Genomic DNA, 27,947 nt, shown 5'->3' with positions numbered 1-27,947 from the left:
CAAAATCTAGTTTACCTCCCTACACCCTCTTTCAGTTTACAGGTGGGGAATCCCCCCCCCCCCACCCAGTACTGGGGATTGAACTCAGGACCTTGCGCTTGCCAGGCAGGCACTGAGCTAAGTCCCTGGCCCTGGGAAAGGGTCTTTTGTCTTTGAATGAGTAAAATTGATCAGCTGCATCTTTTGAAGTGAGAAATGAAATGTAAAACATTTTCCAGAAAAAGATCTCTTAGTAGCTTAATTGTGATCAGACTTCAGCCTGCATCTCATTTTTGCTGATGACCTTTCTGGCTCCCCAAGAAAGCCTAGGGCTCAGCTCAAGGTTTCATTGCCAGATAGATCTCTGTACACCAACTTCATTTACTGTTTGTATAAAGAGTAGAAATAATTTTTTCATAAGTTTTACCATCTATATTGACTACATCGTCCAACTGGGATTCAGATATTTTAATATTATGACTTTTTTGCGAGACTGGTCTCACGCCGTATTTCACTCTGGCCTCCAACTCGAAGTGATCCTCCTGCCTCAGCCTTCAGAGTCCTGGGATCACAGACATGCGCCACCACACCTGGCCAGTACTTTTTTTTTTCTTCATCAAGAGAATGATTCCCAACATTCAGGAGGCTGAGGCAGGTGGATTGCTGTGAGTTCAAAGCCAGCCTGAATTACATTTCGAGACCCTGTCTCAAATAATTAAAAATTAGAATGATCATCACAAAGACCAGAGTACACTGCACATCTTCAGAGAAAACAGCTTCCTCTAGTGGACAGTCTCCTGGAGTGCCCTTTTTACAGTACTCTTAACAGTCGCGGGTGACTGGATGGTTTTTCCAAAAGCTGAGACTGTGGATGGGATTGTGCGACACTTTAATATTTTCTTAAGACTTTAAATACAGACACATGCTTTTCATCTGGCTCCAAGGAGGCTCAGGTTTCTCGGAAGTATGCAGCAATAAAGGCGCTCAGGTGTTTGGGCTGGGTGTGGGCCACCGCTCCCTATACATGCGCACACCGTCATTGACACCAGTTTATATCTCTATGGGTGAAGTCCTAAGGGAGAATGTACCAAGGCCTGATGATATACTTGAGAAGGTAGTGTGTGCCTAGAGTTTATCCAATAACTTGGTCTCCGAGCGTAAGTGAATTCCTTGGGACACCAGGAAGGTGCTGGGTGTAAGGGTGGAGTGTTCGGTCGGGCAAGGAGCTCGCGAAAGGTAACAATGCAGAGACTAAGGTCACCCTTTGGCGGCAGAACTGGAACCGAATGCAAGGACTGTAGCCTACCCCGGCCCGGCGCAATGGGGCCCCGAGTGCCCTTGCCAGAACCGGCCGGCTGAGGAAGGCGGGGACGCCCCTTCTGGGTTCGCCCGCCCTTGGGCTGGGCTCTAAGCCAGGCGGGTTGGAACGAGGCGGGGGCTGAGGGGGCCGGGCTAGCGGGGGGGGGCGGGGCTCTCCTTTGTCAGGGGATTTGCGCGGCTCGGCGGAGACTCGCGCTGGTGCGGCTCCCTTCGGCTCGCCCTCTGGGGGGCGGGGCGGGGCGGGGCGGGCCCTCCCCTCTGGCCCCGGGGGGCGGGGGGTGTGGACTTCGGGAGCCGAGGGGAAGGCGCCCGGGACCCGAAGCTCAGAGTCCCGCAGAAGCCCCTCCTTCGGCGCCTCGGCCTCCAATCCTCGCCGCCACCCCCTCTCGGGGGGGCGGGGGGAATCGCTCTTTCCCCCGGCCCCGCCCCCGCCCTCGCCCTCGCCCTCCTTCCCTTGACTGCGCGCCGCGCGCTCCCCGGCCTCCAGGGGGGCTGCCCGGGCGGGGCGGCGCAGGGGCGGTGCAGCGGCGGCGGCGCGGGAAGGAAGCGGAGAGCCGCCCGCCAGCCAGGCACTTCCAGTGAGCAGCGAGGAGCTGGCCGCGCTGCGCAAGGGAGGAGGGTTCGCCCCCCGCCCGGCCGGAGCGGAGCCTTTTGTTCCCAGCCAGAAGTTTGCATGCCGGGACCGTGACAGCTGCGGGCAGGGAGGACGGCGGGGCCTCAGGACCCGCGGCGCTGTGGAGAATAGAGGCGGCTGCTTATCATGCAGTCCACGGCGCGGCGGCTGCGGGCCGGGGACTGGCGGCGGCGGGGGAGGCGGCGCCCACAGCACACGGGACTCAGCTGCCGGAGGGACAAACTAACTTCCTGAGCGCGGGACCAAGGCCGGCGCGACCGGGAGCCACCTGCCAGCCTGCGGTGAGGCGACCCGGGCCCTCAGGGCGCGCGGCCCGGAGCGGGGGGAGCGGGCGGTGCTGAGTGAGCCCCTCTGACAGCCTCTCGCCCGCTTCTGCAGCCTGCTCGCCTTCTGCAAGGCCCGGCGCAGGGCTCCACTCGCCTTGGGCGGCCACAGCGCAGGGTTGGCCTAGGAGCCACAACAATGCCATGATGTTTTGGAGACAGGAAGCCCCGAGCTGGCCCCGAGTGAAGGACTTCCTGTGTTTAAAGTTGCAGGAATATCCGCCGACCAGCCCAGTTCAAATCCAAACACCCCAACTAGGGAGGACGAATGGCTAATTCAGACCAGCTGGACTCTCCAGGACTGAACAGAGGATAAAATGAAAGGAATTCTTAGGAGCTTGGCCCATACTCGAAGACCAGAAAGGCTGTGCCATTGTTATTACAGTCAGTACAAACTCGCTGCTTCCAACTCTGCTTCGATGAGAAGTGAGTGGAACTAGATATTGAATAAGACTTGTCAATATCAAATGATTTTTGCTGACTGAATTCAAAAGAGCAGTGCTCTTTTAAAAATAGAATAAAACCAGAAGCCATACAAAGAATTATGTCTGTTAATCAAATTAGACCATTTCTCTGTCTGCAACAATGAGGCTGGTAGCCTGTGAGGAAAAAGCTGTTTGTCTTAGAGCTTCTCCCAGAATGTTTTCAAAGTTGAACTCTCAGGTCTTTCTGGAGAGCAGATGCAATTGGTGGTTTAGAAGGTGAACATATAAAAGGATTTATAACTAACTCATGGAGAATGCGTTTTGGGGGAACTATGAAAAAACTCTTGAAAGACTGATGGTTCATCTTGATTGAGAAAGTATGGGTAAGCCACTCAGCAGGCCAGACTGTTTAAGGCGGAACCCCACCTGCCTGGGGAAAGGGGAGGATGAGGACGGCTATATAGAGGATTGCTATGTTCCACAGCGATCCATATATGATACAATGAGGATAAATGAACAGATTGACCAGGGGTCAAAGCTTAATCAGACTTCAAAAAGCACCATGGAAAAAATGGAAGGAAGCACCATATCCAGCAATGGTACATTAGGAGCAGCATCTAATGTTTTTGAATCTAGAGGATCAGAAGGCAAAAAGCTGGATGAGAGAATAATATTTGATGCATTAAAACTAAGCAGTGATGTGCAGAAGTCAGCTCCTGTGCCACCCAGACGGAGGCCAAATGCAGAGCGCAAAGACAATGTTAACAGGAGATCGTGGAAGTCTTTCATGCCACCCAACTTCCCAGAATTTGCAGAAAGGATGGAAGCTTCTCTCAGTGAGGTTTCAGAAGCTGGTGCTTCAAATGCTTCTTTACAAGAGAAGAAAGAATTCAGTTCTGCATTAACAGAAAGTTCTGGTCATTTGGATCACGGAGAGCCTCAGTCAGAGTTGGTAACTTTGGAACATGTGTCTAAATCTATAAGTATTCTAGAAGTGCAAGATGTGAAAAATTTAAATGGAGACTGCCAGGACTTAAGATTCCAGCAGCACAGTGAGAGCTCTCCCTATGAATTCCAGCCTCTAGAGTCAGAAGCTGCAGCAGCAAGTGGTAACACAGATGTAATGGAGGAGCACAGATTCTCAAGTGCGACCTGGCCCAGGGCCATCAAAAGTTCAGCTAAAGGAGGCTTCAGTGAGAAGCAGCACCCCCTTGGGGATACAGCCTGCACTGTGGAAATGCCACCTCTCTCCCCTTGCCTTAGTGAAGAGCTGTTGGATCCAGAATTGCATAGTCTCATAACTCCCAGCCTGCGAGAAAAAACAGAGTCTGAGCTAAAGTTTGAGGAGGATGAGCGATGGATCATGATGGAGGCTGAGGAGTGGGAGGAAGAAAAACTGTCAGAGAAAGGAAAGACTCTTCTAATGGCAAATGAGAACAACCTGGCAGATAGTTTTGAAGACAGAGAACAAACAAGCACAGTACCAGTGGTGGAAGATGTAGCTAACTGCTTAGCTGCTGTCCTGGGGACTCTTGACCACCTACCTCTTGGTCAGATTTGTTGCTCTGGTGACCCACAGGCAAGTACAGACCAGTTGTCTTCTGTTCCCAAGGATACACTGCCCCTGAATTGCAGTTGTGTTATTGTAGGTGAGGATGCTGTTGATGAAAGGAAGAAAACTGCTCAGGGACTAGAGGGTCTTACTTCGGAATTAGAATGTAATATTGATCCTGTTGATGCAGAGCAGCTCTCTGACACAGATTCAGTGCAGATGTTTCTTGAACTTGAAAAAGAGTGTTTATGTGAAGAAGGAGTAACTCCTCCAGTTGAGCTGCAGAATCAAGCCTCTTCTGAAGGGCTGGCCCCAGCCCAGAATGCAGAAAATTCACTTATAATTAGTTATTTTCCAGGTGCTGCCTTAAGAAAGGAACAGCATGGAGGCCTTCTAAATGTAAAGGACCGTGATACTGCATTGGACTGTGAATATTTTAATGCCCTGGATTCTTCTCAGGTGACTAATGCTATGGAATTTATTGTTCATCCTAATAGCATGAGGGACGCTTCCATAGTTAGCAAGGAGTGTAAAAAAGTGCCTTTTAGCCCCGAGACTATGGGAAAATTTAAGTCTCCAGCTGACCTGGAGCCACTGAGAGAGCTGGATCCGGGAGATCTGCTGAACTCTGATCATAGGGCTTTTTGTGAAGAAAAGCTATCAGGCTTTATTGCTTCTGAGCTAGCCAAAGAAAATGGCAATTTGACCCAAGCAGACTACGGCCATGCTGAGAATGTTGAGTATATTGAGAGAGTCCCTCTCACTTTTGCTTTTAGCTGTCAGCTAACAGATTTAACCTCAGGACCTGAAGTAGAGGTGTTATCTGATTCAAACTTACTAACAGATAAACATTTGGAAAATGAGACAGGAGCTATTAATCAAGAAAGTAACAGTTTGACATCCTTGGGAAATGTAGACCCTTCTGAATTGTCCTTGAAGAAAATTTGTGGTGAAGTTGGTAAGGCAAAAGAGCTGGATTGTCAAGCCAAGGTTTTGGGAGACAGAGCCCCAGCACATTGTCATAGTGACTTCCCGGAGCAGGTCTTTCGGGATCTCCAGAGAAAGTCACCAGAGTCAGAGACTCTGAGTCCAAACCTGTTGGCTGGAGAACTGAGACATAGTAGAGGTGGAGTAGAAACTCCAAATGATACAAAGCCTGAGCTGAATGTGGCATCATCACATGGAGAGGAGATGAAAAGGGGAGATTTTGATTCATTCCTGAGTATCCTTCCAGAGGAACAAGTTACCAAAACTAGTAGTACTGAACCAGTTTTAGAGGAATGGATGCCCAGCTTACAGGGGCATGCTGCATCTACTACCGTGCTCTCTGTAGAAAAAGGTGCCCTAGATGCTGCCCTGCCCACCCTAGAGGAGGATATCCCAGTTGCTGCAGTGCCTGCCCCAGAGGGAACTGCTGTAGTGACCACTAAAGTTCCCTTCCCAGAGGAGGACATCCCAGTTGCTTCAGTGACTACCACAGAGGGCCATGTCCCAGCTGTTTCAGTGGTCATTTTAAAGGAGGACGTCACCGCTGCTGTACTGTCAACCCCAGTGGAGGCTGCTGCCCCAGCTCTTGCAGTATTTGCTCCCAAAGGAAATGTTCCAGTTGCTGAAATGTACCCCTCAGGGGGGATTGCTCCAGCTGCTGCAACAACCATCACAGAAGAGGCTGTACCAGATATTGAAGGGTCTTCCCCAGAGGGGACTGCTCCAGCTGCTACAGTACCCATCACAGAAGAAGATGACACCCTAGAAAGCCTTGTCACCCTAGCTGCTAGGGGACAGACCTGTGAAGAGCCTGGCCCTCCAGCTGCTGCATTGTCTGCCCTGGAGGAGCTTGATTCTCCAGTGATCAGAGTGTCCACCCCAGAGAAGCCTGATTGTACTGCAGTGGAACCTGCCTCCCCAGCTCCTGCAGGGCATGCCCTAGAGGAGCCTGACACTCTAGCTGTCACAGGTTCCACCCCAGAGGAACCTCCCACCCTAGCTGCTGCATTGCCCATCCCAGGGGAAGCGATCACCCCAGTTGCTACAGTGCCCACCCCAGAAGGGTCTGCCACCCTAGCTACTGTAGTGCCTGCTGTGGACGTTTCCCCCACTGGCAGACCCTTCCTGAGAGTCAGTGCCCACACTGACTCAGTGCCTGTCTCAGAAGAAGGAATTCATGTTCTTGAGGATGTTTCTCCCACTGACATGTGGTTCAAGGAAGACCTTAATTCTTCAGCTTTTGGAATAAAAGAGGTGCCTATCACAGTGCTACATGGGAAAGTGCCTCTGGCTGCAACTGATGGATTAAATTCAAATGAGGTAATTGTTGCTCACATTGTTTTGAGTTAGGTTCTTCTAGAGAGGAAAGGGAGATCTGCTAGTTCTCTGACTTGGCAGTAATGAGAAATTGCACAGATAATTTTTGTGGGAGAGGGGTGGGTTTATAATTTCTAGACTTTCTATTAAGTTTAGGCGTAAGTGTATCTTAATTTTGTCTGGTGAAAAATTTTGAAACTTTGTAATTCATGTTTTGTGTTTTTTTTGGTACCGGCCTGATGCTTTATTTTTTTGTTCAGGTAAGCCAAGCCCAAAGACACCAGGGATGTAAACAGTTGTTGGTTTACATTTTTTAATAGATTATTAGCAGGAAAGGATGACTTTGCTTTTGAAATGCACAGCAAGCTTGTTTTGTTCTAAAATCAAGAGGTGCGCATTGATCAATGATGTCCATAGTTAGAGGCCACAGTGTGAACTTTGAAACCTGAAGTAGTCTGGAAAATTGGATAGATATTCTGGGTCTTCATTTGGTAAAGCCAGTCTGAAGAATCTTTGAGATACAGCATTTAAAGCCCCACGTGCATAAAACAGACATATTTTCCCCTCTTCCCTTCAGATGTATGTGCTGGTTAGGTAGAATTCACCACAGCAGGTTGGCTAAAATCATTTTTAAATGCAAATGTGTTTCTTAAATCCACAGGCATAATAACTTAGGAAAAATAGAGGTATTTTAGTCAGTCATCTTGTGAAATTATGTTTGTGTTCTTAAGCAAGTCGTTTTCCTGGATCTCTCATTTCTTAATCTGTAAAACAAGAGAATTAGGCTAATATGTCCTCCTGGGTCTTTCTTAGCTTTAAGATTCTTGATGTCAGAATGTAGAATGTGTTAGGAAACAGTTGAGAAGTGTTCCACATCTTGAGCCCTCTTAGCCAGAGAAATTAAAGATTAGCAACTTTCTACTGTTGTCATTTGGTCATTGGTAAAGAGTGAAAGGTTTAGAGGTTTAATCTAATACAGTTAGGGCTGAGTGAGGAAATTGTTTTGATCTTATTCTATCCTCGGGACCAGAAACAATGCCTTCTTCAAAGCCTTCATGCACTATTATTGACTATCAATCTCCTGAGGTATCAAAGGGTGTTAGAAGAAAAATGAGCTCTCTCATCTTCCCCACTGCAGAGCTTTTCAGGGCAACCTAGTCTGCTACAGTACCAATTAAATGTGTAGCTAACAGCAACAAAATAATTAATTGGTCCTACAAGGTACCAAATTTGCCACAGATCCCCCTGCTTAGCATGAATTTGGGATTCCAGTAATCACTGAGATCCTGGTAACCTTTCCAAAGTCAGGACAATAAACTTTTTTACTGGATGTTTTTTTTGAGACAAGGTCTTGCCAAGTTGCCTAGGTGGGCCTTGAACTCGTGGTCCTCCTGCCTTAATGTCCAAAAGTACTGAAATTACAGGCATGCACCACCACACCCAGCAGCACTGGCATTCTTTATAATACAGAATGTTTCTGGCATGAAACCTACAACAACAATCAATGAAATAAAGGGATTAAATTTTAAGGAGCCAGTCAAATCTATGTAAAGGGAAAAAATTCAGAGAAATCCTCGAATCTTTTCTGCAATCTGTAGACAGGGGTAGATAAGATCGCAGGATCTTTCCAGCTGCAAGAGATAATCATTTTGTGAAATAGTGACTAATAAAATGATAAAAGGAACTGGTAGCTGCCTATAAGGTTATCCATCTTTGAATTGTGGTTACTTTATGGAATATCTGGAAGCAAGCAGATACCTACATCTCTGTACAAAAAAAAGAAAGAGTCGGGGGGGAGTGAGGAAAGGAAGGGGACATAAAAAGAATGAAGAGCTGGGCTGGGGATTTAGCTCAGTGGTTCCGCTGCCTTCCTCACCAGCTCAAGGTCCTGAGTTTGATCCCCAGTACCAAAAAAAAAAAAAAGAATTAAGATCTGTTATGTACATGTACCAACTCACTAAGATGAATGTAGTCATTATGTACTATAAACATGTACTAATAAAAATATAGAAACTGCTGGGCATTGTATTCCCAGCACTTGGGAGGCTGCTGAGGTAAGAGGATTGCCACAAGTTCAAGACCAGCCTGAACTATATAGTGAGACCCTGTCTCAAAAAAAAATGTATAGACTATTTTGAAAATATTGAAACATCATTATTGAGTTAACATGAGTATACAGATGTGCTAAATTGGTGAAGTAATGTTTTAAAGGCAATCAAACTTGTCACTTCCATACACAAACAGTTAGAACTCTATAAGTGATCATATGATTTAGAGTGAACTACATGTACATGTATGTACAGATGCACACACATGCATTTTTTTTCTAATAGCAACAGTGAAATTTCTATAGTGAGATCTGAGGCCAAGTGAAAGCAGTCTGTGGTTAAATTCCTACTCACTCACAGACTTCTTCATTCTTAGTCCCAGTCAAAAGTTCAAAAGAAGAAAAAAAAATTTTTTTAATAAAATAGTTCTGTAAAATTAAAATTTTCCAAAGGAATTTTTAAGCAAAAATTGAGGAGGACCGCTATATCAGTTCAGTGGGAATGCTCAGCTCATTGGCAGAACCTTCATAGGTTTGTCTGCTTTCCCTAACACCTAACATTTCTATACAAGGAATTATTCATCCATGGAATAAATATGTATCAAGTATCTACTCTGTGCCAGGTATTGCACTCCTTCAGTGACTAGAATTGGCATGTTCCTGCCCTTGTGGAACTCATATAGTGGGTGAGGCAAGACATTAAGGGAAAAAAAAAATTTATATACACACACACACTGTGACGAGCACTTTGAAAAAAAAGATATCGGGATTTGAAGATGATTGGATGGACTCAAATATTTTGAGGATGGAAATAATAAGACCTGATAATTGATAATTTTTTTGTGTTAAGGGTGAGGGAGAGGAGTTATCAAGGATGACTTAGGTTCTGGTTTGTACAACTCAGTGGATAGAGCAATAATAAATTAGCAATTTAGGAGAGAAAACATTCAGAGACAGGAAAGGAGATACTGTTTTGCTCTGGAACTGCTAGTTTTGAGATGCTTGTGAGTCATTTGTATGGCAGTAAGAAGGCAGTTGATATATAGATTTGAAATTCAGAAGAGAGATATAAGTTGAGACTCCTGTTTATCAGAGTTAATTTTTAAAGCCATGAGAATGTATGGAATTGCCCCAGAACAGTATAGAAAGAAGAGGGCCTACGACTGGCATCATTACCTCATCCCCACCCCCAGAGACTCCAACATTTGAGGTGGGGCTGAGAAGTGAAGGAAAAAGAACAAAGGACATTAAAAAAAAAAAAATCAGGGTAACACTGAAAGAATGCAATGTCACCAAAGATAAAAGTGTTTTTAGAAGTTCTTTGGGAATTTTCTGTTTTATGTCCCTATTGCATCTTACAGCATTGCAATAATTTTTGCAAGTTTATTGCTCTGAAAATTGTCTGCCAGTGCTTGCTTAGTTAATAACATGGCACCGTCTCATTTCACTAACTGAAAGACTAAGGAGTAGGAAGTTTAATGTATCTGAAAACATTGGTTTTGCAAAACCGTTTATTTGGAAGAGAAGAGAGCAAGTATTTTTAAATTTACTTTCTTTAATAATCTGCTTGTGCTCAAAATAAATATCTAGGTAATATTTATTTAGACGTGCTTTCCTATTCAACTTTCAGCTTCTGGAAATTGATGAGACAAATACCCATTTTCCCTGCCAGCTTAATCCATAGAGTAGAGGTGAGAAATGAAGGAATATCTAATGCTTTTATAGGAAATGTTTGTAAGCAAAATAAATCCAAAAATTTACTCATTTATTTATTTTTGGTTTTTTGGGGCAGGATCTCACTATTTAGTTTAGGCTGGCCTTGAATTTACAGCAATCCTCCTGCTTCAGTCTCCAAGTGCTAGGATTACAGAAATGCCTGGTGTAAATCCAAAATTAGAATTGGCTCTACTTTATGAAAGCTTTGCTGGCCGTAGTGGACTTGACATCTTCCCTCTGTACCTGTTTCCCTGCCTTCTTTGCTTTGCCAAACCCCCTCCCCCAGTCGCCATCATTTCATTCTACCAAAGCAACTTTTAATTTAGGAGGTTCCCCCTTCTGATTTTCCTTTGGTGAAAACATCTTTAATGATACAAAATGAAATTATGGCACTTGTTCTTTCTGGAAACCATGTTGGAAAAACTGTCATTTTAGCTGAACTGCCTTGTAGTGTTGCCTAACAAAATATGGTATAATCAAATTATAGTACAAAATGGAGTGCAGTGGTAATTACCTTTGTAACCTTCCCTTTCCAGTGTTCCCTAGGGCTTTCCCTTTTTGCTGACTCATTTATCCAACCATTCTTTCCAGAGTCAGATTCCTAATCCTAGTGTGATGTGTTGTGTGGTCTTACATAGACCAAAATTAGTCATCCAAACTTACATTTTTCTTCCACATTTATTTTTGTCCTCTTCTGTTTGCTATCATCCTTTGGCTTTAATTGACTCACCTGTTGCACTGAAACTGAAGCAACTTTGTATGGAAGAAAAGAGCAGAAATATATCCAGGCTATTGGAATATAGCTGGTTTTATTTAATCTTCTGGTAAATTGAAAGAAATCCGCTTTTAGTGAAAAGTATTTATTTTTTTCTTAAGACCCTTAGTGTTATCAAAGGACCATTTTCTTTTGATTCTTTTTGTTTCCTTGTAGAAATGTCCCAGGTTGTAATGGTGCTTAGCTATAGTAAAGTATGTGCTTTGCTTATTAACACTGTTCCCAAGAAGATGATCTTCATACACAGTATCACCTTTTATCTGCATCTTACTCAGAACATGTGTCCGAAGATGTGAGGGACATTTCCCTACATTGCTGGCCCTTTTCCCTTTGTAATCGGAGTACTGTTTCAAGAGTATTGGCTGTGTGTGGTCTGTGGCCCTGAAACAGAACGGAGTTAAATGGCCACAGGGGGATTAAACTATGAGCTTGGCATTTTTTTCACACTGTTAATGTGTTTTGACTAATTGATTTATTGGTCCTGGTCAGAGAAGAGCATTGTCTGTTATTAGTAATCAGTTGAGTCTATTCTCTAAGGTATTTTTCATCTTAAATATTCATCATTTGGTATCATTCATCCTTTTTAGGACTCATATGCTTTGCACTTATTTTACAGTATTTTGCATTTTGAATCTGATGCATCTCTATTCCTATAGTTTTTTGCATTAAAAATTAAGCAAAAAATTTAAAAACCATAAGTCATTGGGTTAAAGACCTATGTAGTACCATAACTCTGTAATTCAACATTCATAAGAGGATACATTGAAAGATACATGTTTCCGTTATACTTCACTGCACAATGACTTGGTTTTGTTTTTTTCATTTTATTCCTTGTCCTCCTTCATTAACTCATAAATCTCTTAAGAATAACCAATATGGTGTAGAGGGCCTGATGGCTTTTAAATTAAATCTTTGGTTTGCATTTATTCAGATGTTTCAGAAAGAACAAGTGGATCCTCTTCAGATGAAATTGCAGCAGGTGAATGGACTCGGCCAGGGATTAATTCAGAGTGCAGGAAAAAACTGTGATGTGCAAGGTTTAGAACATGACATGGAAGAGATCAATGCTCGATGGAATACACTGAATAAAAAGGTGAGTGGCAAGGAGACAGTAAGTATGCTAGGACCAGCAGACACCTGAGACGTCTAAATGTAAAGTTTCCTTGGAACCTGAATCCAAATAAAAATTTAGCTGTTGAAATCCATAGTTCCTAAAAGATATCAGTAGTTACTTGAAAACTGTTCTTTCTCATAATGAGCCTTGTGTCTGTGACACAGGTTGCGCAAAGAATTGCACAACTACAGGAGGCCTTGTTGCATTGTGGGAAGTTTCAAGATGCCCTGGACCCGTTGCTTAGCTGGTTGGCAGACACTGAGGACCTGATAGCCAATCAGAAACCTCCATCTGCTGAGTACAAAGTGGTGAAAGCACAGATACAAGAACAGAAGGTGAGAATGTTGGGACGGTGAAATAAAACACCCGTGGGGAGTGGGGAGTGGTAGACAACATATTTGTTTATAGTTTAAGGAGTGAGTCAGGAGTTTTAGTAGAATCTCAGCCTACTTTGTATCATCCTGAAAAGAAAAGTAGATGGCAAATTTTATCATCTTAGTTGAATCTGCTAGTTTACTGTGGCATATGTTAGACTGAACACATTGACTTGTTCATGTATCCTAATTTCAGTGTTTCATTTACAGCTTATTTCAGTGCATTTTGTTTGGTTTTTGCAACAGGGTCCCCCTGTGTAGTTCAGGCTGGCCTTGAACTCACTACATAAGCTCAGTCTGGCCTCAAAGTGGTGACCCTCCAGCCTCAGTTTCTCAAATGCTGGGATTACAGGTGCGAACCACCACACCTGGCTTGCATATTTCTTTTTTATAAAAGTTTATCTCAAAGGAGATTTTATTTTTTCTACATTTATTGATGTATCATTCATAAGAATTATATTTACAGTGTAGACGGTGATTTTTTTTTTTTTTCCCCCATAATGGGGATTGAACTCAGGACCTTGCACTTGTTAGGTATGCGTGGTGCCACTGAGCTAAATCCCTGGCCCTAGGAGGTGATATTTTGATTTGTATACACATTGTGAAGTGATTATCTTAATTTCTCACCTCACTTAATGTTTTTTATATACTTTTCTCTTGATTCAAAGGGAGTTTCCTGTTTATCACATAATGACAGTCACAGTTCCATTTAAAAAGTTTAGCGTATGAAAAGTTTGTGTAGGTGGTAGGAACTATGTTGTATCTCATGTTTGCCTCAAGGATGGAAAAACTTGTGTTATTCAGTTAATTTTGGGATTTGGCAGGATAGTTTTTGTTTTTTCTACCTATTTCAGATTTTTAGATTATCTTTACTATTTTTTTTAACTTTTACTATTCTTTTCACTTTTACTATTCTTTTCATACGTGTGTATCATAGTTGCTCCAACGGCTCCTAGATGATCGGAAGGCTACAGTAGACATGCTTCAAGCAGAAGGAGACAGAATAGCTCAGTCTGCTGAGCTGGCTGATAGAGAGAAAATCACTGGACAGCTAGCGAGTCTTGAAAGTAGGTGGATTGAACTACTCAGCAAGGCAGCAGCCAGGTAAGACCAATGGGTTTTTGAGGAATGGGTCTGAGTTTGTTACATCCTGTTTGACTTTACTATCATAGAAGTGCTTTACAAGCTCCTGGATGGTTCATATGGAGCTTTAGAAGATGTATTACGGCTTTTGTGTGAAGAATGATAAGTATTCAGAGATAATCTTCATAACCAGAATCACTCTCAGAAATTGAGCTTCAGCCAGCCATAAATTTCTGAAGCTGGAACACTTATTGATTGGCATGGTTGTTCTACTGCAGTTCTAAACAACAGACACAGACTCCTACAATCCAGCCAATTTAGGAGTGTTTGAAACATTTCTCCCCCTTCACATTTCTAAATGATGCTTTTGATATTGGAGTTGAAATTTTTCCTACTTCTTTTCTGTTAGCCTTTTCTGATACTAGATGTTTCTGCATCTAGGGGCTAGTCTTCTATTCTGTTAATTATATGGGTATTCAAAAGATGCATAGATATTCTTCAATAATTGACCAAAAGACAAGCAGTATTCTTTCCTCTTCCAAGGAAGTGTTTTCTGTTTCCATAACTGTAAGGAATCCTTGTGTCACTTGAGCTTTAATAAGTCACATGAATGTCTTTACTTTTAGCTTGTACTCTGTCTTAGAAATAAATGCTACCTCATCATCAGTAGAGAAATACTAGAGATCAGTAAGAGAGTAGCAAACTTGATCATTTGTTGTATCCTTTAAATTTTCTAAGTAGGAAACAGCAGTCTTTAAATGACTATCTCATCAGTCTCTATTTCCAACTGCCAGTGACTTGATTATTTACCATCTGAGTTGCAAAATACAGCTTGCCCATATTAGTAGGAGAAATAAAATTGAAGAATTTAACTTATTTTTATTTCCAGATTTACACTGCTTTTTTCCTTTTCTGTCCCCTGCCATTAATATACCATTGGCCTCCAGTTACCTGGGCCTAAAACTTCAACCCCACTTTCACTCTATCCTCGCTTTGAGCCCGACATGTATAAGGATGCTAAATGATGTCCTTTTTACCTCTACATTGTTTTTCCTGACTGTCCATTTTCTAATTCCTTCTCTCCTACCTCAGTTCATGATTTATGAGCTCTCATTTTGGGCTATTGAGGTAGCTTCCTAACTAATCACTTTTCTACTGCTTACCCTCAGGTCTTTCCCTCTTCCCATCCCCCAGCGGCAGGTGAGCCATTTTCAAGTATATGTCTATCTTGTCTCAAAGACTCTGTGTTCCCCATATAATAAAATTGAAGCTTTAACTCAACATTCAAGTCTTCTATTTGACCCTGACCAACCTTACTTAGTTTCCATTATTATTCTTCTCATTCCTTGTATTAATAGGTAAACTGTATTGTGTTCTTTCAATATCACCTGTCAGTTTCCTGACTTTGTATCCTACTCTATGAAATGCCTTTTGTTTTTACCCCCTAACATGAAACTGTTCTTTATTCGCCCAGCATAGAATAATTTCTCCTGCTTCTTAATTGCCGTAACTCTATCTATATTTTTCGTCATAGCCAATATTTGTGTACTTACCTTCCTGGTCCATAAATTCCTTAAAGTCATGATTTGCTTCTTTTTCTGTTGTTGTTTTTGTTTTGGGGTTTTTGTTTTGTTTTGTTTTTTGGTACTGGGGATTGAACTCGGGACTTTATGCTTGTGAGGCAGATGGCAGAACCACTGAGCTAAAAATATCCCCACCCCTGCTTCTTTTTTTGAGCTAAAGTCTTTTTTTTTTTTTTTTTTTGAGCTAAAGTCTTGCTGGGTAGTTCAGGCTGGTCTTGAACTCACTATGTAACCCAGGCTGGCCTCAACCTCATGGTGATCTCCTGCCTCAGCCTTCCCAGTGCTAGGATTACAGGAATATGCCACCATAAGTAGCTTCGTTACAGGCGTTGTAAAGACTTTCAATTAGATTCTTTAATTTTGATTATTTGCTGCTTCTAAATTATTTTAGTGCTCTCAATAGCATAAGTTTTTATTCCATTAAGTTCTTTGAACTTTCAGATTCCAAAATCTGCGATGAGTCAGGTATAGATACTAGAGAGATTTTTTTTTTTAATTCCAGCTTAATAATGGTGTTTAAGTTTACATTTTTTAGTTGTATTGATTCAAGATATATTTTGAAGATTGGCATAAGTGAACTAGGAAAGGAAATTCTGTTCCCAGATTGCCACTTAAAAACGCTAGCATTTAGAAATATGTTTTTTGGGCCGGGATTTAGCTCAGTGGTTCTTTCGCCTGCCTCGCAAGCGCAAGGACCTGAGTTCGATCCCTGGGACCAAAAAAAAAAAATAGAAATATGTTTTTCTTTATATTGAAATATAATTGAATTTCTGTTACATAAAAGTACCAAATCTTCTTATTTAAACCATGTCTTATCAAAATAAGTTTCTGACTACATTCAGCATAGGCCTAACACAAAGTGGGTGTTCAGTAAAGTTTTACTGAAGTACCATCACATAGTCCCAGGCCTTGCATTGTGCCTGCCTCGCAAGCACAAGGTCCTGAGTTTGATCTCTGGTACAAAAAAAAAGAAAGAAAGAGGGCCTGGGATTTACCTCAGTGGTTCTGCCGCTTGCCTCACAAGGACAAGGTCCGGAGTTCGATCCCTGGTACCAAAAAAAAAAGAAAACATATTCCCAGGCCTTGTCAGATGGCGTCATTCAGTCTGTTCTTAGTAATTCAAAATCAGCACCATCCACCACCACCACCACCCCCATCACCCCCATCACCCCCATCACCCCCATCACCCCCATCAAACTAAGAACATTGTGCTTGCCAGGCATGTTCGGTGTTGCTGAGCTATATCCCTCGCTCCTATCTCTTTCTTGTTTGGATGCCTCCAGCATCCAGGCATCTCCCCTTTGCAATTTGCTGCTTTTAATTTATAGAGTACTTGAAATCTAAGCTTAGTATAGGTGTTATATTAAATAAAAGTTAAGATTCCAAGTGAGCTATAAAGTTTATTTTAGAGTCCATGTGTGTGTTGTGGTCCTAGAGTTGAAGCCAGGGCCTTGCCCATGCTATGCACTCTACTGCTAAGATACATTCCCTGCCTTTTAAAATATTTTTAATTTTGAGACAGGATCTCACTAGCCCAGGCTGGCCTTGAGCTTGCAATCCTCCTGCCTCAGCCTCCTGAGTAGATAGGATTACAGGCATGTATCACTGAACCTGGCTGCATTTTCAGTCTTTGGGCTTTTTGTATTTGCAAATTCAGCCAGTCTGAGATTTGGGTTCTTTCTTTCTTTCTTTCTTTCTTTCTTTTTTTTTTTTTTTTTGGTTTTATGTCTCAATTTTGAATGTAAAGTTATGTTCTCATCTTGAAATTACCAGAAGCCTAGCTAGATGTTTGGATGATGAGGAAGGAGTTCTAGCCTGTAGAACTGTACTACTTCAACTCTTCAGGTATTCATTCTCTTTACTCACACATGAAGGTAGCAGTGGCAGCAAGAGACAGAGTGATTTTTTTTTTTTTTTGTCTTTTAAAACTATTTTGGCTGTGTGTTCAGTCAGTACATTACATTTTGATATGTGCCAAGGTGATAAGGAGAGAGGACATTATGTCTGATTATAATCCCTAGTCATGTGGTGACTGGATGAATCTTTCTTTAAGCTTTCAGAGTCAGTTTTCTCTTTTATAGTAGTGGGATAATATCCTTGCCCACCTTATAAGGTTATGACAAGATTATAAGAAAATAATGCTGTGTAAACCTTTACTACAGCAGAGTGCCCCGTGTGTTCTATTTACTGTTGGCATTTAAACTATACCTGGTAAAGATTATCCTTTTACTGAATTTAATACCGAATCTTAATGTTTTTTCTGCCTCTTCTCTATATTTGTGTAGGCAAAAACAGCTGGAAGATATCCTGATTCTGGCCAAACAATTCCATGAGACAGCTGAGCCTATTTCTGACTTCTTATCTGTCACAGAGAAAAAGCTTGCTAACTCGGAGCCTGTTGGCACTCAAACTGCCAAAATACAGCAACAGATCATTCGGCATAAGGTAGGAAGGAGTTACTATAAATGAAAGCACAGAGCTGGAGGTAGAAATCCTAGGGATTAAAATTACCTGCAGCATTGTTTTAATTTAAGATATGGTCAAAATTATTAATTGGAAAAGCCACATCCTTGAAGTAAAAGAAATTAACTAATATTTCTGCCCCTCAGTAGGTGACTTTTTAAATTATTTAATTTGTTATGTCATTTGTTATTCGTTGCTTCATGTTTGCCTTTCATTTGTTTTGTTCCTGCTATTCATTTTTTCCATCTGGATTTCTAGGCTCTGGAGGAAGAAATAGAAAACCATACAACAGATGTGCACCAGGCAGTGAACATTGGACAGTCTTTGTCCTCCCTGACCTGTCCTGCAGAACAGGGTGTGCTGTCAGAAAAGCTAGACTTGTTGCAGGCCCGATACAGTGAGATTCAAGACCGGTGCTGTCGGAAGGCAGCACTGCTTGAACAAGCACTGTGCAATGCTAGACTGTTTGGGGAGGATGAGGTGGAAGTGCTCAACTGGCTGGCTGAGGTTGAGGACAAGCTCAGTTCAGTGTTCGTAAAGGATTACAGACAGGATGTCCTGCAGAAACAGCATGCTGATCACCTGGTATTTGTGTTTTCCATTCTTATTGGTTATGTTACTAAGTTACTTTGCCATTTTGGTTTGTGTTTCACTTCATTTCTTTTTCTTTTTTCTTTTTCTTCATTCCAAACACTTCAACGTTATTTTATACAGAAGTACACGGTTTATATACATGGTGTTTAGTACTAATCTTTTTTGGAAGGCCCATGAAAATATTTGTATTTCACAAACTGACTGAATGATTCTAGAAGATGGTAAAGGGTATAGTTAGACCCCATCTCAATTCATAATTTACATCATTAGGTAATATAGCACTTGGTTTCCATTTGAGCAGATTTATGAAAGAATATACTTTAACAAAACCAATATTATCTAAATAGTGCCCAGGATTTGATCGTGTAGATAGAATTTTTAGACTATTTCTAGAATTTATATACTCAAATTCTAGGGATTCTGTGTCATCGTTTTATGTATATGTGGGGTGTCTTTTTCAGTTTATCTTTGTGAAACCTCTTTGAGGTTAGGGAAACTAGGCAAAGCAACTTTTTAAAATAATCTAAGATTCTTTTACTTCATCAACTTGAAATATGCAGAATTTTTACCCAGGATCCTGATTTAAGTCAAATTGTTCCTTCTTCCTCTTAAATATTTTTGTCTTGGGCTGGGGATTTAGCTCAGTGGTTCCGCTGCTTACCCTGCAAGTGCAAGGCCCGGAGTTCGATCCCCAGTACCAAAAAAAAATTTTTGTCTTACTCTATTTTAGACTCAGTAGACATTTTTGCTGAATTTCACTTCTTATTTAATTGGGTCCAGGTTTGGTACCAATACATTGGTAAAACTGATTAAATCCTAAGTCACATCTCATTCACCACAAAAGAAAGCTTACCTCTAATTACATGATTTAATTATTTTGGATAACCAGTGGGATAACCAGAGAGATAATAAGGGAATCAAATATCTGATTTTAAACTAACCTGGTGCTAATCTCTTTATTTTAAATTTGGTCTCTTAAAGATCTCGCATTTTTTTCTTTGTTTTGCCATAGTTTTGGAATTAATGATATTCTTTCTTTTCAGGCTTTAAATGAAGAGATTGTTAATAGAAAGAAGAATGTAGATCAAGCTATTAAAAATGGTCAGGCTCTTCTAAAACAAACCACAGGTACTTTGAAAAGTGCATCTCTTAGTACCTCTCTGGTATCAAACACAGTCACATACCCTGCAGCAACCTACTTCTGATTGTATATATGAGAAGCTTGTTATTCCCTGATTGTATTACCGAGTGCTCCAAGGATGCTAATGACCTGTGTTCCTTGAAAACAACAAGACTTTGTTGTCTCACATCTGGTAGTAGACGATGCTTCCCCTGCCTGCCAGTATGTCACATGCCAGCATTCACTGCAAGGTGCTGAGAACATCTAAAAACACCTGCAGCTGAACTTAGATTCCAGTCTAAAGTGACTTCCTCTATCAATTGAAGGTTTATTTTCAGTTTAACCTTAGTGTGGGATGTTAAGTGAAATCACTACCAGAGGGAAAGAGCATCTATGAAATTTAAGCTCTGGGTTAAAGATAGGTGATGAAAGGGACAGCATCATCCCTAGACTTCTTAAATGTGAGTAATTGTTCGCTGTTCTCTGCAGGTGAAGAGGTGTTACTTATCCAGGAGAAACTGGATGGAATAAAAACCCGCTATGTGGACATCACAGTTGCTAGCTCGAAGGCTCTCAGAACTTTAGAGCAAGCCCGGCAACTGGCCACCAAGTTCCAGTCCACATATGAGGAACTGACTGGGTGGCTGAGAGAGGTGGAGGAGGAGCTGGCAGCCAGTGGAGGACAGTCTCCCACAGGGGAGCAGATACTCCAGTTTCAGCAAAGACAGAAGGTGAGCTATTATTTCACATGGTAAAGGAAGGAAAGATTTGTCAGAATCCTTTTTATCACCTTTACCTTACATCTAAAACAAAAACTTCTGCCTGCCTCCTCTTATTTTACTTATGGACAATAAGACTTGACATAAAGACGTGTAATATAAGAGCACTTACTGTGGTCTAAAGAAGAAAGAAATTGAATCTCAAATTCCTAGGGAGTTTGCTTCATAATGTAACATTTTATAATTTACCTTCACAACTCATTCTTTCAAGTGTGCTTTGTGGTTATATTTGATTCTCCTATAGGATCTTCTAGAAGCACTGAAATATTGTGCATGTATTTTAAGTCAAATGCCTGTGGTTAAAGGATTGTTTATTGTTTCTATTAAAGCAAGGAGAAACAAAAGGAGCACTATTTCTTTTACCCAGAGAGAGTCTTGACTCAAATCTCAGAGATAGTTCTAAATAAGCAGCAGCTAAGCCTAAAGTCAGGCTTCAGATTGAAAAATCTGAGACCAAAAAAAAAAGTAACTGAAAGAAGGAGGTCAGTGGCCTGCTGGATGTGCAGTAGAGATAGCACTTTCTACCCAGCACAGCTGCTAATGTGCTTAATTTAGCAAGGTGTGGCCTGAAAACTTTTTCCTTCCTTAGGAATTGAAGAAAGAGGTCATGGAGCACAGGCTGGTGTTGGACACAGTGAATGAGGTGAGCCGTGCCCTCTTAGAGCTGGTGCCCTGGAGAGCCAGAGAAGGGCTGGATAAACTTGTGTCCGGTGCCAATGAGCAGTACAAACTGATCAGTGACACTGTTGGACAAAGGGTGGATGAAATCGATGCTGCTATTCAGAGATCACAACAGGTAATGTTTATAACTCCCCTGCATTAATATTTTATGCAATGGGGATAGATGTATGAAGTTTGATACTGTGAATAATGAGATAAGGGTAAATATGATGCAACAAACATTTCAGTGATGGAAATATGGGTAGAGCTTGTGAGGATGGGTCCAAGTTTGACCCAAAACACTTTTGACCTCTTTCAGTAGAGAAAAACATAGAGAAGTGTCTATGTGAAGCCGTTTCTTAGTGATCGGGCTGACAGTGATGAGGAATTGATAGCACCTAGACCCAAATGGTTCAAATGCATGGTAGTCTTAGTTTGACACAATCAGTTGTGCTAGCATTAGATGTCAAAGGGAAAGGAACCAAGAACTATAATTACTATCAAATATGCAAACCAAAATAGCAGAGCCATCCAAAATAGAACCCTCTCAGTAAACACAGGTGTCATATTTCTCTTGATGTTTTTTCCTTCCTGCTTTCTGGAAAAAAGTTAATTTACTTTTCTCTATAGTTGACTGTGTGCCAATTAATGTCCCATAGTGCATACATGTGCGTGTGCATACACACACATATAACGTGACTCCACAGGTTCACAGTGAGAAACAAATGCTTTCAGAACTGTGCAGAAGTTTTTTCTGACTCCAAGTACATCCGCAATGTTTTTAGGGTTATCCTTAATTTTAGCCTGATATTTCAGTATACACCTTACTGTGTTTTGTTTTGTTTTGTTTTGTTTTGTTTGTTGTTGTTATTTTTTTGGTACCAGGGATCAAACTCGGGTCCTTGCCAACTTACTGTGTTTGAGAGGAACTTATGTTTCTCTTTACACATATATTGAACATCCCTGATCTGAAAATCTCATTTCAGACTTGGAAAGCTCAGCCAGTAAAACTGTCTATACAAATATTTCAAAATCCAGAAAATGTTAAAATCTCAAACAGTTCTGGTTTAAAGCATGTCTGCTAAGAGATACTCAACCTATATTAGCATAGGATGGCAAAGATGAGAAAATAAAAGATGGGGGCCACTCATGATCAGTAGTCATGTAGAACATGTTCTTGGTTTTTGCTGTTGTGTAGTCATTTAAATGTCTGGTGTTCTTCTTAGGGTCCTGTCCTGCTGGAGCTGAGCAAGTACTTCCAAGCTAACTTCACTCAGCTGCTTACTGCCCTTTTAAACTTCATCTAAACATCTAAAACTGTTGTGTAGTGATTGGGTATAAAAAGGATTGGCAGAAAGAGTGCAGCCTCATGAAAACACTCTAATTAGAAACATATTTCTCTTAAAGGGTGTCTTTTTCTGTTGTTTCTAAGCGGAGGACCACTAGCTGGGTTCTGTAGCTTCTTTTAAAGAAACTGAAGGATGATCGGTTCTAGTTTGTATACACCTTTATTTGTGATTTATGAAATTCTCACTTTTGACTCCTTTATGAGATACAAGCCATATTTCTGAAAATCCAGGACTTTTTGTGTTAGATAAGTTACAGTTCTAAGAAGCAGACTTGGCTGTATGTAACACATTTTCCTACAATGTCTGTTAGTATGAACAAGCTGCGGATTCAGAACTAGCTTGGGTTGCTGAAACAAAACGGAAACTGATGGCCCTGGGTCCAATTCGACTTGAGCAAGACCAGACCACAGCTCAGCTGCAGGTACAGAAGGTGAGTATAATGCCAAGTGCCCACTGTGACCTGAGCTAAGAGAATGCTCAGTACTTGGAGTGAGTAGGAGAGAGTTTCTGACTATCCTAGGTCAAACCAAGTTGAATGATGTAGGTAGAAATTAATTTTATTTGTGCTTGTTCTGGGTAAGGAAATTTTTTTTTCTTTGTGAAAAATAGCCCTATTAATTCAGGAAGAATAGTTAGCAATTTCCTGGGTAATATAAGAGGGAAAAAATGTTTTGGCAAAGTGTCGATTTTTTTTTTTTCTTTTTCAATACTGGGTATTAAGCCCAGGGCCTAGGTGCCCTCTGAGCTATACCCCTGGCCCTTTTATTTATTTATTTTTTATTTGGGGGGTGGGGTGTACCAGAGATCAAAGGCCTTGAGCTTGCAAGGCAGGTGGCAGAACCACTGAGTTAAATCCCCAGCCCTAGCCTTTTTTTATTTTTTGAGACAGGGTCTCACTAGATTGTCTAGGCTGGGCTCAACCTCAAAATCCTCCTACCTCACCCTCCCAGAATGCTGAGATTACAGATGTGTGCTACCATGCCTGCCTCAGAACAATTTTTTATATGTCTTTGAAGCAAATAACTTTTCATAATTTTGCATTTTACCTTTCACAAACAAGCTCAGGGGTTTTTTGTTTGTGGAGTTTATTTGTTTTTGGGTTTTGGGGTTTTTTTGGTTGTGCTAGGCCTTCACACTGAGCCACACTCCAGCCCTTTTTATTTTTTATATTGTGACAGGATCTCAGTAAGTTATCCAGGTTGGGCTTAAACTTGGGATCCTCCTACTTCAGCCTCCCAGAATGCTGGGACTTTTTACTTCTTGACTTAACTATAGTTTACTTTTCAAAGGCTTTCTCCATTGACATAATTCGACACAAAGACTCTATGGATGAACTCTTCAGTCACCGTGGTGAAATCTTTGGTACATGTGGAGAGGAGCAGAAAGCTGTATTACAGGTGAATTACAGTTATTTGTTCACTCTGTTTTCATTTTCTTTATCATGGTGAGTTAGAAGTATAATTGTGAAAAAATGTGGTTTTTTTTTTTTTGCTACTGGGGATCAAACTTGGGTCCTTGCTCCTGCAGGGCAGACAGCGGAACCACTGAGCTAAATCCCTGGCCGTAAAAAATGCTTTAACCATTTTTCCTGCTGGATTTTCATATTTACTGATTTTTAAAGTCCAACTTAATGTTCTATAGAATTGAAGATTCCTCACCTTATGTACACAAATGTCTAAACAGCTGTGCTGTATAATGTGAAATATGTTGCAAAACCATCTTCATCCTAACAGTTGCTGCTTATCTTTAGTCCATAGGCATGAGCTTTGAGTGACTGTTTAAGATACTTAGGATAGGTGTTTTCAGAACCATGTGCAGATACTAATGCCTTCTTCTTGCTCTAAAGGTCATACTTAGTTTTGAAAGGATTGGCCAAGATAGTTTGTAGACCAGTTTATTTTTTATAAAGGATACAGCTAACCACTGATTCCTTAGAAATCTTCATAAATTGAGCTCCTCAGGTCGGGTATTTAGCTTAGTGGTTCCACTGCCTGCTCCGCAAGCGCAAGTACCCGAGTTCAATCCCTGGTACCCCCATAAATAGATAGATAGATAGATAGATAGATAGATAGAGCGAGCTCCTCATCCTGAACATTTGAAACATAAATGCTAGGTTTCTGGAGACTTTATTTTATTTATTTATTTTTGGTACCAGGGATCAAACTCAGATCCTTGCGCTTGCGAGGCAGCCAGTAGAACCACTGAGCTAAAATCCCCGGCCCTTGGAGTCTTTTTGATAAAATCAGAATTCTATCATAGCCTCTGAAGTGTTCAGTTTTAAACTTGTCATAATGATCCTGTACTTTTGTGTGTCATTGCTAAAAGGTTAATTTTGTTGAACTTCTTTTGTGCTGTTTTATTACCTTTTATGCTATGTTCATATTTTTTAAATTAAAAGAATATTACATATGGGGCCGGGGATTTCGCTCAGTGGTTCCGGTGCCTACCTTGCAAGCTCAAGGTCCCAAGTTCGATCCACGGTACCAAAAAAAAAAAACAAAACAAAGAATATTACATATATATATGATAGATAAACTTAAAAATCTGAATAAATATAAAGAAAAAGTCACTCATAACTTTATTATATTAGTTCATATTTATTAATAATTTAGTATGTGTTCCTTTTAATAGGTATACCTGCATTTCTTAAGAGTTCTTAATAGTAACATCTTAAATTAATTTTTACAATTTTTCACCCCTTAGGAAAAGACAGAATCTCTAATACAGCAATATGAAGCCGTTAGCCTACTCAATTCTGAGCGCTATGCCCGCCTAGAGCGGGCACAGGTCTTGGTGAACCAGTTTTGGGAAACTTATGAAGATCTTAGCCCTTGGATTGAGGAAACTCGAGCATTAATAGCACAGTTACCTCCTCCAGCTATTGATCATGAACAGCTCAGGCAGCAGCAAGAAGAAATGAGGGTAAGGAACAGAGCAAGTTTATTGCATTGCAGAATGAAATGAGTTCTGTAATATTTTTCAAAAACCACATATTTATTAGTGCCTACTAGGTACAACATTTATGTTATAAAGTTAAATCAGTTAAAATTTATTTTCACAAAAAAAATGCATGCTGAATTATTTCTTTTGGCATGTAATATGAATTGACTACAGAATAAGGTTATGGAGGCATCAAGATCCTTTTACTGAGGAAAAGTAAGAACTAACTTAGTGGGAGAGTGTTTGCCTAGAGCAGTGATGGTGAACCTTTTAGAGGCTGAGTTCCCAAACTGTAAGCCAAAACCCACTTATTTATCACAGAGTGCCAACACTGCAATTAAACCTGAATACTGAGGTTTAAAACTACTCATACAGGGGCCGGGGATTTGGCTCAGTGGTTTCGCTGCCTGCTGCACAAGCGCAAGGACCCTAGTTCTATCCCTGGTACCAAAAAAAAAAAAAAATTGACTGGGCCACTTAGGAAACCAATAAAATATTGAATGTGCTTTTGGGCCGGGAATTTAGCTCAGTGGTTCCACCACCTGCCTCACAAGCAGAAGGACCCAAGTTCAATCCCCGGTACCAAAAAGAAAAAAAAAACTCATACATTAAAAGAAAAACACAGTACCAGAGCTTTCAGTGATATAAAACAGTCCAATGTGGCACGCATATGGTAGGTTTGCCACCACTGGCCTAGTGTATATAAGGTTCAATCCCCTGCACTGCAAAAACAAACCAAAAAAACCACCTTTTTTTTTAAAATTTAACTTTATTGGTACATTTTAGGTATACAATATAATGACATTCATTATTGGAAATTTGCACCTTTACATAATCTCTTTTGGTTCTTATTTTTCCCCCTTCCCCTGCCCTCCCTTCCATACCTCCATCCCTACCGATTTACAAAGACTTTGTTAGCATTTTTTCATTTTCTCCTATTAATTCCATTCCCTTCTTTCCTTTCCCCTACCCCTCCCACTTACCCTTCTTCCCCTTTGACCCTTTTCTTCCTATTTCGCATTATCTGTTATACCTTTTAGTCCTTATTTATACTTTCAGTTTCTCACACTAGAGAAACTTTGATATTTACACATTTGTGTCCTATTTAAGAGTATTGCCTCAACGTGCATCCATTTAGCTAGAATTTCTCTAGTTTCTCATTTTTTATGGCTGAGTAGTACTCCATTTTATTAAAGAACCACATTTTCTTTATCCAGTCTCCAGTTGAAGGGCAGTTGGGCTGCTTCCAAGTTTTAGCTATTACAAACTGTTCTGCTATGAACATGGGTACACATATATTACTGTGGTATGATTCTTTTAATTCTTTGGGGAAGATACCCAGCAGGGGAATAGTTGGGTCAAATGGGACTTCTAGTCCTAGTTCTTTGAGGTATCTCCATACAGATTTCCACAGTGGTTGCACCAGTCAGCACTCCCGCCAGCAGTGGAGCAGGGTTCCTCTTTCCCCACAGCCCCGCCAGCATTTGTTATTGGTTGATTTCACGATAGCAGCCATTCTTCCTGGGGTGAGGTGGAATCTCAGTGTTGTTTTCGTCTGCATCTCTCAAATGACCAGTGATGTTGAACATTTTTTCATATGTTTATTTGCTATTTCTACTTCTTTGTCTGAGAAATGTCTGTTCATTTCAGATGCCCATTTTTGGATTGGGTCTTTAAATTTGGGAGGTCTGATTTTTTTAAGTTCTTTATAGATTCCAGATAGTAAACCTTTGCCTGAGGAACAACAGGTGAAGATTTTTTCCCACATTGTGGGTTGTCTCTTCACATTATTGGTGGTTTCTCTTGCTGTGCAGAAGCTTTTTAGTAAGAAGAGATCCCACTTGTTGATTGTTTGTCCCAGTTCACGGACAACTGAGGTTTTGTTCATAAACTCTTTTCCTACACCAATGTCTTCAAGAGTTCTACCTAACCTCTGATCCCACCGTTTCAGCATTTCTGTTTTAATATTTACATCTTCAATCTATTTTGATTTTAGTGTAGTGCATGGTGAGAGAGGTCTAGTTTTAATCTTGGGCAAGTTGAAATCCAGTTTTTCCAGCACCATTTATTAAAGAGGTGATCTTTCCTCCAGTGAGCGTGTTTGGCTCCTTTGTCAAAGATGAGGTGGCTGAGTGAGTCTGGAGTTGTCTTTCCTCCAGTGAGCATGTTTGGCTCTTTTGTTGAAGATGAGGTGGCTGAGTGTGTCTGGAATTGTTTCTGCATCTTCTAATCTGTTGCACTGGTCCTCAGGTCTGTTTCTTTGCCAGTACCATGCTGTTTTTATCACAGTAGCTTTGTAGTATGGTTTCAAGTTGGGGGTTGTCATATCCCTTGCCATGTCTCTGTTGCCTAGAAAGCAATTCTAGGTCTCTTCTTGTTCCAAATGAATTTTTGGATTGTTTTCTCAAGGTCTGTGAAGTATGCTGCTGGGATTTCACTTGGGATTGCATTGAATCTATATAGCAGTTTTGGAAGTATGGCCATTTTCACTATGTTGATTCTTCCTACCCAGGAGCAAGGGATGTCTTGCCATTTTTCAATATCATCTTCAGTCTCTTTTTCAGAGTACTATAGTTTTCAGAGAAGGGGTCTTTGATTTCTTTTGTTAGGTTGATTCCTAGGTATTTCAGTTTTTTGGATACCATTGTGAAAGAAATTGTTTGCCGTATTTCTCTCTCAGTGATTCTGTTGTTTGTCTAGGGGAAAACTATTGATTTTTGTGTTTTGACCTTGTATCTAGCTACTTTACTGAATTTGTTTATTAAGTCTAGAAGACTTTTGGTGGAGTTCTGGGGATCTTCTATATACAGTAT

General features: G+C 41.0%; 1 protein-coding gene across 37 annotated transcripts in view; it reads left to right on the top strand.

The window, feature by feature from the left end:
* Nucleotides 1-27,947, top strand: part of Macf1 (microtubule actin crosslinking factor 1) — a 354,064-nt gene that overhangs the window by 276,880 nt on the left and 49,237 nt on the right. For 27 of the 37 annotated variants that reach the window (XM_087215006.1, XM_087215005.1, XM_087214994.1 and 24 more), the window contains 11 exons: nucleotides 12,007-12,168; nucleotides 12,354-12,524; nucleotides 13,501-13,667; nucleotides 17,515-17,674; nucleotides 17,951-18,277; nucleotides 19,330-19,414; nucleotides 19,896-20,137; nucleotides 20,775-20,981; nucleotides 22,505-22,624; nucleotides 23,484-23,591; nucleotides 24,898-25,116. In XM_087215006.1, the coding sequence (XP_087071132.1) occupies nucleotides 12,007-12,168; nucleotides 12,354-12,524; nucleotides 13,501-13,667; nucleotides 17,515-17,674; nucleotides 17,951-18,277; nucleotides 19,330-19,414; nucleotides 19,896-20,137; nucleotides 20,775-20,981; nucleotides 22,505-22,624; nucleotides 23,484-23,591; nucleotides 24,898-25,116 (1,968 nt within the window). Of the gene's footprint in view, nucleotides 1-1,828; nucleotides 6,541-12,006; nucleotides 12,169-12,353; nucleotides 12,525-13,500; nucleotides 13,668-17,514; nucleotides 17,675-17,950; nucleotides 18,278-19,329; nucleotides 19,415-19,895; nucleotides 20,138-20,774; nucleotides 20,982-22,504; nucleotides 22,625-23,483; nucleotides 23,592-24,897; nucleotides 25,117-27,947 lie in introns of those variants that run through there. The other 10 variants (XM_087215007.1, XM_087215013.1, XM_087215012.1 and 7 more) reach the window with 6 other exon arrangements.

The sequence above is a fragment of the Heterocephalus glaber genome, unplaced genomic scaffold (assembly GCF_053883595.1).
Source record: "Heterocephalus glaber isolate CG9 unplaced genomic scaffold, H.glaber_assembly_v1.0 deba00001452, whole genome shotgun sequence".
Taxonomy (NCBI): domain Eukaryota; kingdom Metazoa; phylum Chordata; class Mammalia; order Rodentia; family Bathyergidae; genus Heterocephalus; species Heterocephalus glaber.
The sequence above is the reverse complement of the archived record's forward strand: the minus strand, read 5'-3'. Positions and strand labels throughout refer to the sequence as shown.